Raw genomic sequence first — 24,084 nt, 5'->3', positions numbered from 1 at the left:
ATTAAATCAAATTTGAAATTTTTAAACTGAATTGTAATAAGTATTTTCACTCAAAAATTTTGCTCGTTCCATCTTTCTTCGTCTCCCTAACGTCTGACCAAAAACTCAATATTTACAGACTGGTTCAATGAATCTAAGCTACTTACTTTTCATGAAGGTACATGTTCTCATCAAGCAATTCAAATGTAGGTATTTTGTTAGGATCCACTTCTTCTTCTGGTTCCTTGGTCTCCTTCACTTTCAATGGGGAATCAGTCTCTTTAACTTTGTCAATTTTCAGAGGCGAGTCTGTGTCTTTGGACTTTTCCTTCTTTTCCCGTTTCTGTGCCGGCTCTTTCTTTACTTTGAAAGCTGGCTGCGGTTTCATGGCTTCAGGTGTTATGATCAGATCTGATGCAGGATCCCAAGCATCATAGACAGCTTGTTTTACCTGGGCAACATCACTTGTTCCTGGTTCCTTCAGTGGTGAAGCTTCGGAACCAGATGAAGCAGGCACATCAGTCATATTACTATCAGGGCTCTGTGTTATTGGAGTTTCAAAATCACTTAGCCTTCTCCAACGAGACTTCACCTTTTCAGGTCGTGGTGATGCAGAAGGAGGTGGGGATGACAAATCTACATCCCTTTTGTCTTGCTTCATCCCCAACTTAATTGGTAGCCCCGTTTTTGATGATGGCGGTGGATGCTTGGGTAAATCAGAGACAGGTGAAGGTGTAGCATTCTCTGTTTCAGATAATTCTGATAATTTCTTCATCTTTTCTTCTGTGTCTGACTGGAATGAACTACTAACTACATCTTCTGTTGGCATAACAAGTGACAAGCCTTTCTGTTTAATTTTGAATCCTTTCATGGCCATCTGAGGTTTTGACATTAATGGTTTGATCTCAGTAGGTTTAACTTCTTCTACTTTAATCTCCTGTTGAATGGCCTCTTGATAAGGTAACTCAGGTAATTGGTAGTCTTTAGAGGAGGATGTGACCACAGGAGAATCTGTTCTGGGCAGCTGACTTGGTGATTGACTTACATCTTGTGGTGATGCTGTTACTAGTAACTTCTGTTGTAACACTGCCATTGGTTTAGGCCTGGTCAGCTGACTAGGTGATTGACCAGCTTCATATAGTGGAGAGGCCGGCACAGGGGACTGCTTTTGTTCCATTGGTTTAAATGTAGGGATAGTTTGTTGAGTAGGCATAGGGAACGGAAGCCTAGTGCCTTGTAGACCGCCAGCAAATGGCAATTTTGGAGAAGCTACTGGCTGAACAATTGCTGGTCCTTTACCAATCAAAGGTGGACGTTGTGGTTGAATTAGGCCTGGTGTGGAATATTCCTGCGGAAGTCCAAACTGTGCAGCTGGTGTAGGTAACAGTCCAGGTGGTGGAAGTCCTGTTGGGTGAGCTCCAGCAGCCTGGAATGTTGGTGGTTGATTTCCTAATGGGCCTGGCTGAGGTTGGTGACCATACACAGACTGGTCATATAACTTTTCTGATTGTCCATAACCCTGCTGTTGTCCATACATCTGTGGATTAGGTTGCTGATACTGTGACATAACAGGAGCATGCTCTGATATACTATGTGGTGGCATCATATGACCAGGGGGTGGCATACTATGCTGTGGGGGCATTCCTGGTGGTGGCATACCTGTAGCTGGAATAGGTTGTTGTGGCATACCCGGTGGTAGTGCCGTATGATGAGGTGGCACCATTCCTGGAATACTTTGTTCATGGCCTTGCTGTGGTGGTGGCATTCCTTGATAACCTGAATACCCTTGAGATGTAGATGTGACAGGGTAATAGTTTCCATAAGCATCTTGGTAATATTGTGGAGGTGCTCCTGATTGAGAAGTGGTGGCTTGGTAGTATGGTGGAGCAGTTCCTGATTGTGAAGTGACTGTAGTACTTGACATAGTTGCAGAGGCAGTGCTGGAAACAGTTGCTGATGTCTGACCTTTCGTCTTCTTAGGTTTTTCTGTTGCCATTCTAATCCATTCTTCAGTCAATTTATCTACCTCCTCTTTAGAAGAATCAATATACGCCTCCTTCTCTTTTCTAGTTGACCTTGAAGAAGACGAGTCATCACTTTCATCACTGCTGTATCTTCGCTTATCACGTCGACTTCGTTTACTTTTGCGTCCTCTATCTTGACTTCTACTTCTATCTCGACTTCTGCTTCTTTCCCTGCTGCGTCTTCTGGACTTTTCTTTGCTACGATCTCTACTTCTGCTTCTACTATTACGACTCTTGCTTCGATCTGGACTCCTGCTGTGACTTCTACTATAGCTTCTATCTCTTCTATCGTGGTATCTTTCTTTTTTGTGTCGTTTTCTTTCATATTTTTCAAATCTCTCTGAACTGTCTCTCCTTCTTTTATCCCAGAATTTATCTCGTCTCTTGTCAAAAGATTTGTAGCGGTCGTCATGTCTTCCTTTTGAATAACGATCTTCATAATCTTTATCTTTTGAATGGCGATCATAGTCTTTTTCTTTATAATCTTTGTCTTTATATCTGTTAGATTCTCTATATTTACTTTCCTCATATCGTTCTTTGTAAGATTCTCGCTCCCAACCTTCTTTCTTGCTCCGAGGCTTATCTAAGTTGTAGGTTTTGAGTTCTTTATCGACACTGCGGAATTTTTCAATCATTTTGAGGGCCTCTTCATTTTTGGTGTCAAATCCTTTATACTGCTCAAGAAGTTTAAGTGCTTCTTCAGTTTGTGCTTTCCTAACTTTGTCTTCTGCATCTTCTGATTTTGCAGCCTTTTCTCCCTTATCTTCTTTTGATTTTGCTACAGCAATAACATGCTCTACTTTTGGCTTCCCTCTAGTGGTTATGATACTTTCAATGACCTGTCCTTGACCTGCAGAAGTGTCTGGTTCTACTTTCACTTTCACATTGCTGACCTCACCAAATTTTTTAACTTGCTTTTGACCTTTTCCATATACAACAGTTTCAATGGCCATGCCTACATCATGATCTCTTTTCTCGTCTGCTTCAGAAAGAATTTCTCCCTCTTCAGAGGAATCTTTCTTCTGTGATTTCTTTTCAGCAATTTTCTCAGCAGACGGCAACTGTAACACCTTACTTGTCAACAGCACAGATTTTGTTTCAGCAGATGGACTTAAATCTTCAGGTGCTATTTCAATCATTCCACAACTTTCTTCTAGTTTCTCTTCAAGCTTCTCATTATTTTCATTCATGCTTTCGTCTGATACTTTGGTTACCATGGAAGCAGACTCAATCCTTGGCATTTGGGCTGTTTTGGACATCTTTATTATTTGTCTTGCAATATATTCTGCCTCTGACAATTCCAATGAATCTTCTGCTGAATCTTCATCTAGAGATTTTCCATCAACATCAGATGATGATTGGACTGGCATTGAATCAGAACTAAGCTCTGAACTTTCTTCCTCTTGTGAATCAGAACTCTTTTCAATCTCCAGTTCACTTTTTTTGTTTGGCTTTGGTGATGCCAGTTCAACTTCAAGTCTCTTAAGTAAATTCTCTGAACTAGGATTGCTACTACCGGTACTCTCTGGAAGCAATTCCTGTTCATCAGGAATTTTGTCCATTTGAGATTGTTCTTTTTTAATAACTTCTTGTGTTGAATGTTCATCATCCATTTTCTTTTCAACACTGACCTGATTTTTCTCAGCAACTTCTTCCTGCTGTAGTTTTATTTCAGAATTTGCCATTGTGATCTCAACTTCTTTTATTTCAGGTGATTTTTTACTATCAGCCTCCAAATCTGTCGGCTGTGTAGGGTCATACAGATCTTCACTGCTATTTGATGCCTCAACTTGCGACACCTGGTCATCATCCTGCGACTTAGATTTCTGTGAAGTGTCATCATCTGTAGGCATGAAAGGGTCATACAAATCTTCAGCTGTAGGTTGTAGAGGGTCATACAGGTCAACGGCCACTGGAACAGTCAGTGGCTCTGCAATAGGCAAAGACACTGGCACAGCCACAGGTGGATCCCATCTACTTTTTGACCTTCTACTAGATTTCTCTTGCTTCTTTGTATCACTACTACTCTGAACTGTTGTTGTGGTTGCATCAATAGATTCCACAGGTTTTTCAACAACCTTGTTTCCTTCCTCTGTTTTATTCCATGGACTTAAAACAGGTGTATCAGGAGCTGCAACTATTAAAGGTGCTTTTTCAGGAGAATCAACCCTTCTTTCCACAGGTTTTGACTTTATGACAAGACTTGGTGTTTTAAAGCTTATGTCTGGATCATCACTGGAGGTGCTAATGAAACTGTCATCTGTTTTCCTAGTGAAACTGTCATCTGCATTCTTCTTGAAACTATCGTCTGCTTTACTGGTGAAAGAGTCATCAGCTTTCCTAGTGAAACTGTCATCTGCTTTTCTAGTGAAACTGTCGTCTGTTTTACTAGTGGTCAAACTATCAACTGCTTTCTTGGTGTAACTATTGTCTTCTTTCTTGTCGAAAACATCATCAGCTTTTCTGGTGAAACTGTCATCAGCTTTCTTAGTGAAGCTGTTGTCTGCTTTCTTAATGAAGCTGTCCTCTTCTTCAACAACAACTAATTTCTCAGGGGTAACAGACCTTTCTTTCATTTTAACTATTTCTGTTGTCGGTTGATCAACTGATTTCTCTGGAAAGGTTCTGGCCTCTGACATCTGGGGAGGTGTAGTAGTTTCCAGAGTTGTTGCCTGCTGAGGAGCTTGTGTGTCACAAGGTTCATCCACTATTCTCTTACCAAGAAGTTTGTCTGTAAAATCAACATCCTCTTCATCCTCCCATAGTTTATTTGGGTTACTGGATTTTGGTAAACCAAATTTAACCAGTGGACGTTTGTCATCTGGCAATTTCTTTGATGTATTAAAAGAGAAAGCAGTTTTCTGTGATCTGATTGGATATTCTTTTCTTGGTGGTTGTACAGGCATTGGTGTTATTTGCATTTCTGGCTGTATTTCTACACTGGCTTTCACCTCTTCAGCGTTTTTAACTTCCGATGAAACTCTCGAGATGTCTCCTAAGCTTGATTTTTCCTGTCTAAGTGTTGCACCAGGGAGAATGATTTCCTCCAATCTCAAATCTGTCAGTGAATCAGCATGGGCCTTCTTAACTGGACTAACTTTTGGACTCTTTCTGTTTCCAGTAGGACTTAAAGCTTCACTGAAAATCTTGATTCTGATACCTTCTCCTGGTAATGCAATGCTGGACAAATCCACAGATAAGGTACTATTTAATTTTGGATCATTTTCTATAGATATTTCTTCTCCTTTTCGAGACTTTTTATGACGCTTAGATAGCTGTCTTTCAATAGAAACATCTGGTGTTTTCTGATCAACAAAATCTTCAGTGGATCGTGATGATCTTGTTCTTCTTTTAGCAGCCTGTTTTTCTTCTGCCACATCTCGCTGGGCATCCTCATCTTCAGACTTCCTTGACCTTTTAGTCATAGTGGAAGGTTTGGGACTATCTTCCTTAGCTGTGCGTCTAGGACTATCATCTTGTGAATCTGAAGCTTTTGATCTAAGAGACCATCTTGATGATCCACTCTGTTGAGGTTCTTCCAATGATTTTGTAGATTGCATTCTTACTGTTTCCTTTGTTTCCAACATTTTAAGCTCAGTATCTTCACTGTACTGTTGTTTTGGCTTATCAATTGTAGCTTCAGAAGCCTGAATTTTCTGGGTACCTCCTGGATCATACTTTCCTTCCTCTACCTGACTACTGCTCATCTTAAAGCTACCATCAGAACTGGATTCCTTTGTATCTGAACTTTGTAATTCTATTGAAGTTTCAAACTGTGTATGCCTTGCAGATAAAGTTTCAGCTTTCTCCTTCTTATCAGCATGGGTTTTTGAATGCTCTCTTTCTAATGAGTGTCTCTCTGATGACGATGGATAAGATTGTTCTCTTTCTAATGAGTGTTTCTCTGATGATGAAAGATAAGGTTGTTCTCTTTCTAATGAGTGTCTCTCTGATGATGAACGATAAGATTGCTCTCTTTCCCGAGATCTTCTATCTCCTTTCTGGGATACATGCCTGTCTGGAGAATATTCGTGTCTACTAGATTTTTTCTTCTTCTTTGATCTTCTACTATGTCTTCCTGGTGAAATTTCAGGACTTTCATCCCTTCTTAGTGATCTTCTACTATGTTTTTCTGGTGAAACTTCAGGACTTTCATCCCTTCTAAGTGATCTTCTACTATGTCTTTCCGGTGAAATTTCAGGACTTTCATCCCTTCTTAGTGATCTTTTACTATGTCTTTCCGGTGAAATTTCAGGACTTTCATCTCTTTTTATTGATCTTCTACGTCTTTCTGGTGACATTTCTGGAGTTTCGTCCCTTCTTATTGAGCGTCTACCTCGACTATCTGGTGAAACTTCAGGACTTTCATCCCTTCTAATTGATCTCCTCCTTCGTCTTTCGGGTGAAATTTCTGAACTTTCATCCCTTCTTCTTTCTCTGTATGTATCTACCTCAGGGGAGTTACTCCTCCTTCTTGACCTTTCAGGAGATCTAGGTCGATCAGACTTTTCTTTGCGTTTGTCAGATTCTGATGAATAACTGCTTTCTCTTCTGTTCTTCTCATCAGTTTCATGTCTACTTTTGTCCGTTCTAAATGACTGGCTTGCACTTTCTGGTAAATATCTTTTCTGCTCATTTTTTCTAGGTGACCTTTCAACCTGTTGATCATCTTGTTTATGTATCTGATCTATCTCTGAAGTAACTTTATCCAAAGAACTAGTGCCAACTTTTTGAGACTCATCCTCAACTGCCATAGATTTCTTCACTTTGCTGTCAAATTTTACATCAACACCAGTTTTGTTTTTATTTTCTGAGTCTTTTGACCTTAGCCGTATTCCGTACCGGGTCCTTTTATATTGTAGCTTGATGGCATCATTACTTGCATCTAATTTTGATGCATTAGCCTGTTGATCATCAATCTTTTTAGAGGATTGTTCTTCATTTGAAACAGAGACTTCTAAATTGTCTTTTACTGATGCAGATATAACAGTCTTCCTTGTTTTTGACTCAATTGTGGTCTTCATCTTTTCATCATTGATCTTACTTGATATATGAAGAAAATCATGTTCAGCACGAGTCTGGGTTGTGTCTGTAACATTATCTTTAAGACTAGTATTTGTGTTTTCATCTGAGTCACTATAATCGGCAATGATGCTTCTTCTTCTCAAGTCTTCAGCATCTGCAACACCACTGACAGTAGGTTCAAATTGTGTACTTTCCTTTTCTTTTAACTTCATTTTTACATCAACAGTAGAATTGTCTAATGAAGAAGCTGAGAGATTGGAATTTTTCTCCTTAGTTTTGGGGATTTCCATGCTATTTTTAGCAGAAGATCTTGAATCATCTGAATCCTCATAAATGTTCATAAAACTACTAAGTCCATGTATTTTCTCACTATCAGATTTTATTTCCCCTGATTTTGTCTTAACACTTGAGGATTTTTCAGCAATTTCTTCCAATGGAATTGATGCTTTCTCTGGTATCTTTTCCTCTTCTATTTGTTTATTTGATAATTTTTGGTCTACTTTTTGTTCATTGCATGCACTCTTTTCCCCATCACTTATGTATGAAGATTCAGACTGTGAGTCACTCTGATTGGATTTATCACTGGGTGGAGTATCAGGAACTGGCAAGCGTTTGATCTTAGGACGCTTCCTTACGGCCTTATCTGTGCTGATTTCAGATGTATCTTTTGTGTTGGACTCTGTTGTTTTCTCCATTAGGGTTGTATCACTTGGTCTAACTGGAGGATCAACTGGTTCCCATTTCATTAGAGGATCTGGTTCTGAGGACTTTTCCTTATCAATGTTACTACCATAGCTGGACTTTCTTTCCATTTCCTCCTTATCATTAGCATTGTCCGACTTCCTGGTTGCCTTTTCGATTTCATGTAATTCTGGGAAATCTTTGGTCATAGAGGCACTTTTATGTTTCTTATCGGTGTAATGATGGATCTCATCAAGCTTATGATCAGGAGGTCTCCAGTATCTTTCAGCTCTGTTATTGTACGGTTGGTCCTCGGGTGATGATGTTCGTCTATACCTTGGGGAAGGTGATCGTCGTCGTTCAAACTCCTCAACTACAGGTGATCTGTTAGATCTTCTATATCTGCCTGCATCATCACTCTCCTCCTCAGATGGAGACCGCTTGGACCTTTTGGATTTTTTCTTTGAGTCACGACTCGTTGGTGACCTTGACCTGTGCTTCTTTTTCTTCTTGGCCTTTTTGTCAAAACGGTCCTCTTCCTCCTTTTCAACTGGATTCGGGGAATAATATGATTGTCTTATGTCAGGTGGACTTTGATCCGGCTCTGTCTGCCATTTTCCATTTTTCTCAACCTGACCTTGAGCTGCTTTCGGTTTTCGATTTAAATAGTAATCAAGTTCATCAACAGGGTCTATTTTATAAGATTTTTCTGAAGTGCTACGACTCTCTGGATGATAACCCTCATAACTTTCATATTCACTATTCCTAGACGGACGGTCCAATCTTTCTTTTTTTCTTGGGCTTTCCTCATACTCTGTGGGTGGTTCAACCCAATCTCTTTTTCTATCTCCTTCATTAAATTCATTTCTTGACTTTGGTTTTTCTTCATAACGGGTTCCTGAATCAGGTCTCCTGTTTTCATAATCTGCAGGTCTCCTTTCCTCATACTCAGCTGGTCCTCTGTCACCATATTCTGAAGGTCTCCTCTCACCATATTCAGCTTGTGGTCTCCTTTCGTATTCTGATCTTGTTTTATCTGGAAAATCCTCATACCCTTGATAAGCTGGATCCCTCTTTTTATCAGCATAGTTTCCTTCAAATTCTCTCGGTTTTTCAGAAAATCTTCTAGATTCAGATCGTTCTGGTTTATATTTTTCTTTCGGAACTTCTCTCCTGTCATCATATCTTGGGTCATCAGGGGGACTTCTGTCAGAATATTTGGACCCTGAATCTCTCCTTCTATCTCGTACAGGTTCTTGTTTTGGTTGGACTACTTCTTCATCAGAACTTTCCTCCTTTTCCATTCTTGGATCAGGCCTTCGTTTTTCTGTCCTCATTCTAGGGTCTGGCTGTTCACGTTTTCTATCATCTTCATACATTGTTTTAGGTTCACCAGGATAGCGCCTATCTTCATGTCTGCCTCTTTCATCTCCACTCCCTCGTTTTACAGAAGTGCTTCGTCTCTCCCCTTCATATTCTGGTTCACTATACTCTGACCGGGCTTCTCTTCTATCCCTTGTTCCCTTTTCCTCTGGTTTATAAGATTGTTCATATTCTCCCCTTTGATTAATTTTACTTGGTTCATCAATTTGTCGACTTTTGAATTCTTTTTGATATTTTTCAATGGATTTCAGATACACATCTGGTATTTCCTGTTTAGGTCTTTCCTCATATGCTCTTTCAACCATTTCTGGTGCCATCCTTGAATGTGATCCTTCTTCTCTTCTCTGTCTTGGGTCATATCTACTTTCATTCTTTCTCTCCTCTTCTGACCTGGACGACCGATAACTTTGTCTGTCTTCTGATCTTTCTCTGTCTTCTGTTCTGACACTTTCCTTTCCACCTTTTCCTTTCTTTTTCATTGTCCTTTGTTTTTCAAGACTTTCTTCAATACTTTTCAGTTCCATCAAAAGCTTCTCACGCTTTTCCTTCTTTATTCTTTCATCTTCTGGTGTTTCTAAAGACTTGTCACTTTCAGATTCATCTGATGAGCTAGAATCAGAACTAGATGATGAAGAAGAAGAGGATTCTTTTCTTGTTCGTTTTTCATCATGGACTGGTCGACTTGTTCTTCTTGCATCAGGACTTGCTCTGGCCCTTGGACTAGGCATTGTTTTAGGCTTTTCTACAATCTTAGGACTAGGTGACCTTCTCTTTTGTGGATATCTTGATGACCTTGGACTAACAGACCTTTCTCTTGGCTTTGGTTTGACCACTTCTGGACTGATGGATCTTTCTTTTTGTTTTGATGATCTGTATTCTGCAGATCTTGGGTCTGGTGATAGATCATGCTGTTTAGAACTTCTGTATTCCATCTGTCTAGGACCTGGTGATGGCTCACGTTGTTTTGAAGGCCTGTATTCAGGGCTAGGTGTCCTGTCTCTCTGTTTAGTTGATCTGTATTCTGGTGGAGACCTATCTCTCTGCCTAGAGATTGGATTTTCAGGTTGCCTCTGTGGAGGAGATGCCTCCCTCTGTTTGCTAGACCTGTTATCTGCCATCTTTGGTGATGCATCACGGTGCTTTTCTCTGTAATCAGATTCATCAGGGGATTTCTCTCTCGCGCTGGAACGTCTAGGACTAGGTGAGTATTCTCTTTGCTGAGATTTTGTCTGCATTGGACTTGGTGATCGTTCTTTTGTTCTTCTATAATTAGATCTAGGACTTGACGACCTATCTCTCTGCTGACCTTTGTAACCTCTGGACCTAGGACTAGGTGACCTGTCCCTTTGACTTTGTCTGTTTCTGTAATCTGACCTAGGACTTAGGTCCTGCCTACGATTTCTAGAATCTCTCCCATAAGGACTGCCACCTCTATTATTACCTCTCCTGAAATCATTTTCCCTCCTGAAATCCCCATATCTAAATCGCTGCCTGTCATCATAATCTCTTCTTCTAGGACTTGGTGATCTTCTGGACTTCCTTGAGGAGTATCTATCCTCATGTGACCTAGATCTGGACCTTCTATCCCTTCTATCGCGAGAGTGATCAGGGGAACGCGACCTTTGTTTATCTCTTGGTGAGGGGGAGCTTCGACGACGTCTTGACTTAGAGTCATCTTCTTCAGGACTTGGAGATCTTCTAGACTTGTAACTTTTATCATCCTCCTTTCTTTTCTCAGGAGAAGCATCTCTTTTCTTTTCCTCTGTCTCTTCAGATCCTTCATTTTCTTTTTCTTTCACAAACAATCTTTCCTCCGCTGTCATATCAGCAAACCTTGATCTCTTTGCTTTACTGTCAGCTGGATCTTCATCCATTTGTTCTTCGTTTTCTTTATCAGCTGATTCTATTTCCTCTTGCACTTTGACCTCAGTAGAATTTCCATTCACATTTGCTGCTTCTGTTGATGGAGCCTCACTACCGTCCCCTTCACCTTCCTTGTTTTTATTTATTTGATCAATAAATTTCTGGTGCTGCTGATATTTCTGCATGATGCTAGACAATGTTTCTTCTCCATCTAAACCAGGTCTGAACATTTCTTTCTTTCCTTCCTTCCCTTTTTTCTTCTTATCTGCATCTTCCTCCTGGCTCTTTAAAGGATTGTCTGCGGTGACACTCTTTTTAGCTGTAGCCATGGCAAATTGAATTTTACTTCCAGCCACCATTGCAACAGGATTAAAGAATCTACGAGCTGACTTTACTAAAGGATTTGATCCACCACCTTGTAATGATGAAGCCTGTGCTTTCAGTTGTTTCTGTTTAATTCTTTCCAATAACTGTTGAGCTGTTGTTTTGATAGGGTCACCAGACTGCTTTTCTGGAGTTGTTTCCCTTTCCATTGGCTCTGGTTCTGGCTCCTCCTTTTGATATGAAACTGGTTCCTTTACAGGTTCTGTTTCAACTGTAGGTACTGGTACAAAACCTCTTGGTTGGTCTTGAACCACTGGTTCAGGTTCTGGTTGAACAACTGGATGAACAATAGGCATGGTAACTTGTTGTGGAGTTGCCTGTGTCATCATCATAAGATCTTCAGCAGCTTTCTGAGCTACAGACTTATCCTCCTCCGAGACCTGTGTTGTTTGTGGTGCACTATAAATATGAGTTGGGAACACTACCATTGGTGGGGGTGGCGGAGGTGGCCTTGAATCAGCCATTGTTGGAGCTGCTGCAAACTTTGGTGCCTCAAACATCTTCTGTACTGGTGCTAAAGCTGGCGCAGCTGAATATGTTGGGGGAGCTGAATAACTCACAGGTGCTGATACTATTGTTGCAGAAGAGACTGGAGGCTCGATTGATACCGGGACTGTAGGTTCAGCAGAGTACATCATCTTATATTGCTGATCCTCATCCTGAGGTTTCTCTGGAACTGTTGGAACATCTGGCATCTCTGTGTTGTCAATCTCCATGTCATCTGATTTTTGCTCCTCCTCCGCTGGGGGAGGAGGGATAGGAATAAGTTCTGGTTTTGGTTCCGGAATCTCCACTGGTTCAGGAGGAGGTGGCGGAGGAGGGAACACCATCATCTGAGGTGGTGGTGCTTGTTCATAGTATTGTTGTGGCTGTGCCATTGGAGGCTGGGGTGGCATCATTGGTGGCTGCATCATCTGAGGATCCATTGGAGGAAATCCCATAGATGGATCCATAGGTGGTGGAGGTGGTGGAAATTGTGGGGGAGGCGGTGGTGGCATCCCCTGCATTGGTGGTGCCATCATCTGTTGACCCCACTGTGGATCACCCTGTGGGGGCATCATAGGAGGTGGCGGACCATAATATTGCTGTTCAGCAGACATTGGTGGCATCTCAGGTCCTGGAGGTGGCATACCAGGCATTGGTCCTGGCATGTGTTGTGGTGGAGCTGGAAAGCCTGGCGGTCCCTGGAATGGCATTGGTGGTCCTTGAAAAGGAGGTGGTCCCATTGGTGGTGGTGGTGGCCCTGGTGGTGGAGGTCCAAATCTTGGGGGTCCCTCAGGTCCAGGAAAAGGCATGCCATGTTCAGGCGGTGGTGGAGGATACTGAGGTTCAGATGGCTGCTGAGATGGTGGTGGGGGTGTTGGCAGCAACCCTCCACGTGGTCTTGGAGGACCTGGAGGTCCAGGATGCATTGGTGGCCCAAAGTCTGGAGAATCTGGACGAGGAGGCGGTCCATAGCGTGGTGGTCTATCTCTATGGAAGTGAAATCTATCATAGTGATGTCTGTCATCATCATACCCTGGTGGAGGGGGACCATCTCTGTCATACATTGGTGGACCATCTCTATCATATCTTGGGGGTCCAAATCTTGGAGGTCTATCGTATCTGTCATCATCATATGGAGGTCTGTCATATGGTGGACCATCATAAGGAGGACCATCGTATGGAGGGCCTGGGCCATCTCTCCTGAATCTAGGATGTCTGTCATCTCTGTCATCAAAAGGAGGCGGTGACCTTCTGAATCTTCTATGGTCATAACGGGGGTCATCATCATATGGTGGCCTATCATCATCTCGACTGTATCTATCCCTTGGTGGAGGTCTGTCTCTACCTGTAATATAATTTTTAAAATATTAAATAAAGATTGATTGATTGTTGGTTGCTTTACGCCGCATTAGGCCAAATAAAAATATATGTGTGGTTCCAGTAACCCGACCACCCCTTGTTTAAACCCCCGACCCTAGAACTTTTTTTTCATTTCGGAAAAATAAATTTTTGAACGATCAAATTTTGAAGATTGTGAATTAAAATAATAAAATTCGTAGATTTCTGTCATCTGAATTTCCATCAGAAGTATCTGTTATTGATAAAATGCAAGAATTCATAACAATTTGTTGTCAAAATGCAACAAAATTAACTAAAAAGGTAAATGACTGTCTATATTTTGCAACCAAACACTTTTAAAAAGGCCAACTTCATGTATTGACGTGTATAATACTGGGACAATTTTGGTAAACAAGATTTTTTTCCCGGATTTTGACAATCCAAAATAAAATTTAAAAAAAAAATAAAAAAAAAATTTGCTGACCTACTGACCCTATTTTTTAAAAGTATGTAACTGGAACCACACATATATTTTTATTTTGCCTTAGCACAACAAGGCTATATTGCAGTGATATTAAATAAAGAAAGTTTCTTACTGTTTATAATATTAATCTATGTACTGTGGATTCATTTATTTTCGTTGATACCAATTTTTGTGGATCGAAGAAAACTTACATTTTTCATGGATATTTGATTTCGTGGTTTTGTAAAAGCCAACATATACATATATGCAACTATATGTGAAATTTGTTATTCGTTAAACTTTTAATTTCGTAGTTCATCTGTAACACCAAATCCCACGAAAATTGGTATCCCACAAATAATAATGAATCCACAGTAATTCAGACACCACTTGTTTTCAAGATTCATTATTATTAGTGGAATACTCTATTAAGGTGGTACCCAACACCTTGACTAAAATTAATTTGGCTCGTTTAATTTTTCTAAAATTTTGACAAAATAATTTCTTTGACCATTTGAAAAAAAATATTTTAAAAATCAGAAAAACTTGAACCAAACACTTTCTTGGAAAATATTGGTTGGATATATAGCAGTTTGACAAACACTCAATTTGATCAATTTGAAGCTTAATATTTTCTTAACAATACAACGTAATTAAAAACGTTTAGCTGATTTTACAGAGTTATCTCCCTGTAGTGTTAGGTACCACCTTAATTGAAAGTAAAATATTTTTTTTATAGATTTTTTTAAACAGACTGCGGAAAAACCCTGATATCAAATATCCACAAAAAGACAATTATCCTCAATCCATGGAGATAGGTGTTCCACGAAAAATAAATGTATCCACGGTATTCATGGTATTTACAAAAGTTATGAAATGATTGCATCAGTTTTTAAAATACATCACTCTTCTTGCTCTTAGGCCAAATAAAAATATATGTGTGGTTCCAGTTACCCTACCGTCCCTACTTTTTTGTCTCAACAATAGCCTACCCTTAAGATTTTATTGTCATTTTTCATCAAGCACTGTTAAAGTCAGAATGTTGCTCCCATCGACTCAATGTAAAAAACAAACAAACATAAAATTTTAAAAAAATCCCTACCTACACATGTACCTACCCTAACTTATTTTCAGATGTAACTGGAACCACACATACTATCTTATTTGGCCTTATCTGACCGACAACATTTGATAACAAGGTTAATAGATAACATCAGAGCTTTTCTATCAAAATTAGTGAAGAAGGGTACATATACACAGCCAAAGTTCAATTTATTTTTGTACATCAATTGAGGCTCATTTAAGGTTGTCCATTTTTTTTTTTATATAAAACTTAATGTTGTTTCTGTTGGGACTTCAGAAGTCCTATCATACCATACTACATGCATTTATTTTAACGTAATATTCCTCACATGAAATCAATCTGTTTTTTAGGCCAAAATAAATAATACATGTGTTTTTGCCAACTCTACCTACCCTAATTTTAAGTGCCGACCCTAACAATTTTTATGCCATTTTGAAACAAGCACTGTTAAAGTCAGACTAATTACCTAGTAGTAACCAGCTAAAAAATGTTTGTAAAATAAAATGATTTTGCCTTCCTTCCTACCCTATTTTTTTACAAGTATTTTTTTGGCCTTTAGTACTGGAAAAAAGAATGATTTTTCTTTAGTTATTTCAATAAAATATTGAAGAGTTAGTTGGGCCAAAAGCACATGTACTACATGACACACCATATTTGTTTATATTAAAATTGTTCCATGAATAAAATAGGATATATAGAGGGCATTTAATGTGAAGCAAATAAAATGGCTCTGTAGAAAAGTATGCATGAGAATAACCTTAGGCGTATCAATAAAACATAAAATTTTGAATCTGTACCTGGGGGAGGTCGTCCTGGACCGTCCTGTTCTAATCTTCTGAAAGGATTATCCTCTATACGTGGTGGACCATCTCTTCCAAATTCATCATCGTCTTCAAAACGTCTGGGAGGTCGACTAAATCTACCACCTCTACCTCGTCCCCTACCAAACCTCCGATCATTGTCGTTATCATACTCCTCCTCAAATCTTTTCTCCTCATCACTGTCATCTCCTCGTCTCCATCTTCTACGACCTCCTTCCTCCTCCTCGTCATCATAACGTGACGGTAAATCTGCCATACCTGTAAGAGACAATTAAGAATGTTTACACTAATACTGCTGTTGACATGTGTATTTGTTATGATCTACAACCAGGTTATTATCATGATTATTATGTTTTTTTTAAATGCAAGGTTTGACAAGTTTTCGAAAGAAAGTTTTATTTCTACTTAAATTATATCGAAATGGTAAAACTCAAATTTTGTTTTGAAAGTTATTAAAATTAACTATAGTTCCATTTTTGTTCGGTTTTTTACACATAAATTGCCTTTGTATATATATTCAATGAAAGTACATCATACTAATATGACTAATAGGTGCATACTGTTATTAAAGCGTAAAATGATTTTGTGAAGGATTTATTTTCTATAATATCACAACTCAAATGTCGGGATTGATCAGAGAAATAATTAAATATACACTCTGCAAAAAAAAAAAACAATTGCATTGCACCTCCAAACAAGTTTAAAGCCATTGCATGAATTTAATTTGGGGGTCCAGTTAAGGTATCACTATTTACAGTATACCTACACATACTTCGAAAGCTAGTTTTTTACATAAATAAGGCCGTTAGTTTTCTCGTTTGAATTGTTTTACATTGTCTTATCGGGGCCTATTATAGCTGACTATGCGGTATGGGCTTTGCTCATTGTTGAAGGCCGTACGGTGACCTATAGTTGTTAATGTCTGTGTTATTTTGGTCTTTTGTGGATAATTGTCTCATTGGCAATCATACCACATTTTCTTTTTTATATTATTTGTTTATATATATAACATGTATTAGTACAATTTTTCATTTGTATACCTTCATGGAAATAGGACTTGTCTGTTCTTTTCTTGGCAGGTTTTCCAAACTGTGTGGGGAAGTCTGCCAGATTTATTTCCGGTTTGTCCGATGTTTCACTTTTGGGAGGACCTTCAGGTCGATCCTCAGTTGGTCTGTCCTCTTCACCTTTAGATGCTGCAGCTGCTGCTGCTGCGGCTCCATGACTACCCTCCCTGAAAAGAGGAGAAAACATGAACATAATTATATAAAGTTCTACATAATAAATTTTTATTTTAAAATCAATTAAATTGTCTGAATGGGTTGGTTCTACTTGGCAAATTCAAGTTCATCTGCATATCATGACATGAAATCAATCAAACACATGTTTACCTAACATGTAGGAAAATATTAACCTTCAAGTTTTAACTTGAGAGTTTCTGTTTATCATTGCTCTTTCTTACATGTCTTAATTGGGTGCAGCAAAATTATTCTAAAGACATGATTTGGGAGAATAACTTCTATCTGTTTATCATTGCTCTTTCTTACATGTCTTAATTGGGTGCAGCCAAATTATTCTAAAGACATGATTTGGGAGAATAATTTCTATACCATAATAAAATTGGACAGTGGTTTTCCGTTTGAATGGTTTTACACTAGTTTTTTGGGGCCCTTTAAAGCTTGCTGCTCCGTTTGAGCCAAGCATCTGTGTTGATGACCGTACCTTGACCTATAATGGTTTACTGTTATCAATTGTGAATTGGATGGAGAGTCAGGGGCGGATCCAGCCATTTTAAAAAGGGGGGGTTCCTAACCCAGGACAAAAGGGGGGGGGGGTCCAATTACATGTCCCCATTCAAATGCATTGATCGTCCAAAAAAAAAGGGGGGGGGGGAGGTTCCAACCCCCGGAATCCCCCCTCTGGATCTGCGCCTGAGAGTTGTCTCATTAGCACTAATAACCCATCTTCCTATATCTATGTATAATATTAAAACTAATTTGTATTTTCATTGATAAAAGATGTATTTCCTTATCTCTATATTAAGACAATATGATGTGTATTCAATGATAGTAAGGCCACACTTAAAAATATTTTGGTTTGCCCAAACCCTACCCTAAGGTTGAGACAGTGGGTAGGTAGGTAGGCATTTTCTTTTTTTTTTTTCAAAGAAAGAAATTGAAGTATCAGATGTTTATTAGTCTTCATGCCTATTTGATTAAAAAAAAACTTCTTCAAATCAGGACAATAAAAGAATTTGAGTAGGCAGCTTTTTTCTGGGTACCAGTAGGTAGCGTTTGGGCAAACAAACCTATTATTTATTATGGCCTAATCTAAATGTACTACATGTACTTCTACATACATGTATAGTCAATTCCTAAATGGATTGAAAAATTTCACAAGCTATACAAATCCATGAAGATTGCAGCTACATGTACATAGTACATATATACACACAAATATCATGGAATTATATCCATTGGGGAAAACATGCATGTCATTCAATTAAAATTTCAATAACTTTCAATTCATTCAAAAACAAATAGACAATCATCAAAATCACTGCTACCCAATAACTTGATCAATAAACAATGATAAACATGATAAATCAATAAATAAATATATGTAAAAGGTACATTTACAATCTTTTTGTCCTTATAGATTCCAATCACTTACAAAGTAGCCATTAATACTTCCAATCAAACGAGAATTTTACCATCTGTTCAATAATCCACACATGGTACACAATGTTAGTAAGTACGTTTATCTAATTTAGTCTACATAACCAAACATCAATAGGTCACACAAATTACTATCAGGAATTAATTTCACATAATATACCATCATCAGAGTGTAATTTTAAATAAATGTAGCTATATAGATTTTCAAATCATTTCCAGGAAATAATCACTTAAAACTGAAATCAATATTTAAACTGATATATACATGTGCTGGTACTACATGTATACGAGGTCAACTATTTCAATATGCCTGGTTCCTGTATCTGACCTATTTAAATTTTATTCTCTATAACAGGTTAGTTGAATGCTTTATCTTTGAATTTTTAATTTAAGGGCTGTTCCAGAAAATATTACATGTATTTATGACACTAGTACCCTGGCAATGCCTGGGGACACACATTAATTACCCTATCACCTATAGTTCATTCAATTTTGAAACAATTATCTACCGAATCTGAATTATTTACATGATTTAAAGACCAACAATCATGGAAATACAAAACAAATTATTTACTTGTTTAACTTAAGCTTGTACATATGTACATGTACATCCTTTTTATACATGATACATTTGTATATATTATAATTTAAATTGTAAAATAAAGGCCTTAGATTATTCCACCTACCAAAGATACAGATGAACATGATGAAGATTAACATTATTAAGAAATGAAACTAAGAAATGTGTGTCAGATTATACACTTGACTTAAAATTATCTTGTTTGACATCAATAAATCATGTTTATTTGTCTCTAAATTTATCTAAACATTTTGCCAACAAATCCTGGAAGATCGGGATTCACACTTCAGACAGCTGACGATGAGTCCAGGATCTGAATACCTCTTTTATATTTACCACAAAAACCATGGCAAACACAAGTTATCTTTCTTAGTTAAGCACTGGAGCATGAAAGTGTAAACATGTTACATTGCGCTTCTGTTAGTTAAAAACTATTAAAATCAAATGAAATTTACAGATGTTACTTGAATTTGAACAAGGGAACATTTTTTTAATAGAATATGGAGGAATTGAACCTATCATCAGAGGCAGATCCAGATATTTCCTTAAAAGGGGGGGGGATCTCGCTGCTGTAAGAGGGGGCCCACTCCAGTCATGCTTCACTTGCATAAGATTTTGAAATAACATTTCCTCCTTTTTTTCACATTATCTCTATCAATCTAGTCTCAGTTTCATGTAGATGCTTGACATTTTCATATTTTTACAACATGGGTCTTGAAGTTAATCAATTTTGGGTGACTTATCAATTTAAAGGATAATAATTATCATGATAATAGCAGTATTTTCATTCTAGTTAAACATTTTTGCTTTACATTTTAAATATCAAAGGAGACAACCCATGAAGCCATGAAACATTCATTTGAAACGTTATCTATAAGAGTCAAAAGCAAACTGGCATCCCCTGCATACATGTACAGTGTACATATGTAACCTTTGTTGTCCGAAACACTAGGGGACCAGAAAAAAAATGTCTGATTAAGCAGGGTGTCGGAATACCCAGGTTTTTTTTCTGTCAGGATAGGGATATTTTGGACCATGAAAATGTATCGGTTAAAGCAGGATGTTTGAATATTCAGGTGTCGGACTAGGCAAGTTACACTGTATAAATTTTATTTTCTAAACATTGATCTACAGAAAAAAAATCCATTTGCTGATCGGGGATGACTGGATGGACATAGCATTTACAAATTACTGGAAACTAGACCTTAATGTATTCAAAACATGTATATACATTATATTAACCCCACCACATTCTGTTGTCTGTAAATGTATCATGTGTATGTGCAATGTACCTATTCCTAGTCAGGAAATACAGTGGTTGTAGTGTGTTGCAGGATATTATATATATATATGTTGTATTATCTTTGGTTTCATTTATTGCTTTGTACATACAATGTATATGTGATCAAACTTCTATTTCTTCAAGTTGGATACATGACAACACTAGGGCCAACAAGTAGGCCACCCATCAGGATTCTCGCTAAAGGATTTTTGAAGACGAGTCGAGGAACTTGTCATTTTTAGCCATATATATCGAGTCCAACAGCAAGAAGAAAACATTTTATTGCAATATAATGTCATATTTTAGTCTCCATTTCCTAACAGAGCAATGAAATGACATTAAATTTAGATCACTTTTAAACTTTTGCTATAAAATGATGATATTTGTGTTAAACTGTGTTCCGTTTATACAATATATTTCAATCTTGATGCATCTGTGGACTCACCAGTTTTGAAAATGGTGAGTCAAGGACTTATGGACTTGCCTTAGTGAGAACCCTGCATCCATTACTAATTACTTATTTCATGTTGACTTCCCATACTTTTTGTCTGTACATTTTAGGTAGGGATAAAGTTTCATGTGAAGTTTATTTGCCATCTGTTAGAGGTATACAGGAAGGGTTGAGATCTCACAATACAAGTTTAACCCCACAGCATATTATCACGCCTTTGACTGTCCCAAGTCAGGTGCCTCTGATAGTTTTTAATTTTTATAATTTTAGTTCATTTACATAAAAAAAATGTATATGTTTTGGAGTTTGGTGTGATGTCCATTTTCACTGAACTTGTACACATTTTTGTTTCAGGGACAGCTGATCATGAAGCCCCATTGGTGGCCTTGGGCTGTTTTCAGGTCTCTGATCCACTTATTCTTCTTCTGAATATGAAAGTTGTTGTCTTTTTGGCACATTCAGAGGTCATGGAAGTAGATTATAAAGGGGGGAGGGTTTGGTTGGTTTGGGGAATCACTGAAGCATTTATACTGGAATGGGCCCCTCTTAGTCAGTCAGCCACTTATGAAATCTCTGGATCTGCCACTGACATTCCCAATTTCCATTCTCAGTTTTATTGCAGTAAGTGTACCAGGAGTTAACCCTCTTGTTGCTGGAGGGACACATGTATCCACACTGACTGTGCTAGAGGGACACATATATGTGAAAGAAAATCTTAAATGTGTAATTTTTTTCTTCAATGGGTCCCAAATGCAATGGTCATCATGGCATCATATTTTTAAAGACGTTTGGACATCTGCGTCACAGACGTCAAGTAGCCAAATTTTCTGGCATACAAAATGCAACCTTGAAAAATCGGCAGCAAGAGGGTTAAATGTTCCTAGGCTACTCCATTTACAATATGTAGTGAAGTGTAGTTCGAGATTACACTGACGTCCAACGGCTGTTTTGCCAGACAAGCTGGGGCCGTGGGACGTCAGAGCTCGTCCCATATCAAAAAGTGGATATTTGCCCACCCAAAATAGATGCGCTGCTTCGTCGCTTCTGGTGCCGACTGATGGCCTTGGAATTATATAAATCGGGCATCAATCTGTTCATTTATCTCTTCATTTATGTAAGTTTCACCTACCTGCCAACCTTTATTTTCTCATCATTAGACAGTTTTCACAGTGACCCATCGATTTCGGCATTTTGCCTTTCATTTTCAAAGATTATCACATGACCACAAGATGATTTATGCAAATGACTATAATGTAACACCTCATTCATTTACAATGCAAGTTATCTAAATGTCCGAGAGCTTAGGATTGTAACGTGGTCGGAACTAAATGCTTCATACCGATCTCCTGTAAAGGAGGTGAAAAATCATGGTTTGCCACTAAATATTAATCATCGATCTCCTGTAAAGGAGGTGAAAAAATATAAATATTTGCATATTTTAAGTCTCCAGACCACAAACTCTCTCGTAACTTGACGTCCATTTGAAAGTAAAAGTCAAAATGCCGAAATCGATGGGTCACAGTGAAAACTGTCTAATACTGAGAAAATAAAGGTTGGCAGGTAAGTGAAACTTACATAAATAAAGAGATAAATGAAAATGAACAGATTGATGCCAGATTTATATAATTCCAAGGCCGTCAGTCGGCACCAGAAGCAACGAAGCAGCGCATCTATTTTGGGTGGGCAAATATCCACTTTTAGGCCAAATAAAATAATATGTGTGTTTCCTGTTTCATCTTTGAAAAAAATAGGGTAGGTAGGTAGGGATTTTTTTTTATTTTACAATTTTTTTTTACATTGAGTCTATGGGAGAGAAATCCTGACTTTAACAGTGCTTATTGAAAAATGACCAAAAAAACTTTAGGGTAGGCTATTTCTAAGCTTAAAATATAGGGTAGGTAGGGAAACAGGAAACACACATGCTTTTTTATTTGGCCTTATGACATGGGACGAGCTCTGACTTCCCACGGCCCCAGCTTGTCTGGCAAAACAGCCGTTGGACGTCAGAGTAATCTCGGACTAAGTGAAGTGTAACCCCAAGTGTAGAAGCTGTAGATGAATATTACATTATCAATAAAAATCAAAATGGTTTGGCCTTTTTTTGGGGTCTACTATTGCAGAACCATTAACAGCATAACACATGTAACAGCCAATAACAAACATGCTCCTATCCTTTGCATAATGGCAAATGCACAAAATTATTGAGGACCTCTACAATGTCAAATTTTGAAGAGTATTTGCAGAAAAATGAGGATGTTTATCCATGCCTCCCTTCTGTTCATGTAAAGATAAAGTATTTTAGGCAATCAGTAGGTACTGTGCTATGATTAAGACTAATTCAGCTTTTATGTAGATTATAGGACCATTTATAAATGTCAATAACTTACTCAGTTGGGTCGGCCGGGTCATATTCTTCCATTGTGTGTTGTGAATTTTAGTATGGCCGCATGGTCTAACTTGTCTACACTTCCAAGAAGCCGTTCGTTGTTTTAAAATGGGGTAAAAATGTAGTTTTATAGACAAGCAAATACAAATGCTTGCAACTTTTCTTTTTATGATAAGTGTTACGCTAATACAAGCGATTTAAACTTGGATAACGCTTTCTAGTTTCGTTTCTTCGTGTGGAAATCAGCATTGGTAAGAGGCTTGTTACAAAATCTGGGGAGTAAACCGGAAGTTAGATTTACATTTTAATAAATAAAATTTGTTCTGGCTTTTTGTAACGTTAATGTATATGTACATTTTAAAATTGAACATTTGATTATCATTTATTCTCAAGCTTAGCATAACAATTTAAAGTATATGGATGGCTTTCATTAAAAGCAAATAATCAAACATAATTATGATTGTGTTAAGAAAACCCTTTAGTGAACCTCCAATGTTAGTTGAACTTTGCATTATCCGGGCATTTTTTACCAGTTCTACCTACAAATCTACTTTAAACCAATTTTCAATGTGTAAGAATGATTTGAAAGTATTATTTTATAAAATATATCGAGGAAAAAAATATGTGGGCTCTATGTCTTGTGATTTTAATGACGACAAATAGAAAAACACCACTTGGCATTGGATATCACTAATACCAACAAGTACTTTTATAAGCCAACATAGCACGACGGACATCAAAACACAGGCTGAAACATATAACATTTATTTTTATTACCATATATTGGATATAACATACAAAACACTGCAAACATTCAATTTGGAGAGCTTTTAAACGAACAATATCAAAAGCACATCAAACAAAAAATAAATATTAAAACGTTCACACTTACAATCAATCATGGAAAGAAAGGTGTTTTTTTTTTATATTATGCACTCACAAAAAAAAGCTGAGGTAATGAATCATTAAAGTATGTATGGGGTTGGAGTTTCAATCACAACATCATATACACACAGAGATTAATGAGTGAAAAAACTGAAATAAGCAAGTGTTAAGTTTTTAAACGTGCACAAGATATGTTTGTCAATTTTGTTTTGTTTTGTTTTGTTTTTTATTTTCATCCAGGGGCGGGATATAATATATATCCCATGTTTCAATCTAAATTTCAATTTTCAA

At 37.8% G+C, this 24,084-nt stretch overlaps 1 protein-coding gene across 5 annotated transcripts in view; it reads right to left on the bottom strand.

The window, feature by feature from the left end:
- The window catches only part of LOC139503027 (uncharacterized), a 57,818-nt gene extending 34,624 nt beyond the window's left edge, over window positions 1-23,194 (bottom strand). For all 5 annotated transcript variants that reach the window (XR_011659005.1, XR_011659006.1, XR_011659007.1 and 2 more), the window contains exons 1-4: window positions 22,910-23,194; window positions 16,572-16,765; window positions 15,508-15,789; window positions 147-13,170 (exon numbers count right to left, since the gene is read on the bottom strand). Coding sequence is in view for 2 of the 5 variants with exons in the window: in XM_071292690.1 (XP_071148791.1) it covers window positions 147-13,170; window positions 15,508-15,789; window positions 16,572-16,765; window positions 22,910-22,941 (13,532 nt within the window). In the remaining 3 variants the exon portion in view is untranslated. The remainder of the gene's footprint in view (window positions 1-146; window positions 13,171-15,507; window positions 15,790-16,571; window positions 16,766-22,909) is intronic.
- Window positions 23,195-24,084: the final 890 nt, after the last annotated feature.

This window comes from Mytilus edulis, chromosome 14, assembly GCF_963676685.1.
Source record: "Mytilus edulis chromosome 14, xbMytEdul2.2, whole genome shotgun sequence".
NCBI lineage: Eukaryota > Metazoa > Mollusca > Bivalvia > Mytilida > Mytilidae > Mytilus > Mytilus edulis.
This window is presented reverse-complemented; position numbering and strand designations above follow the sequence as displayed.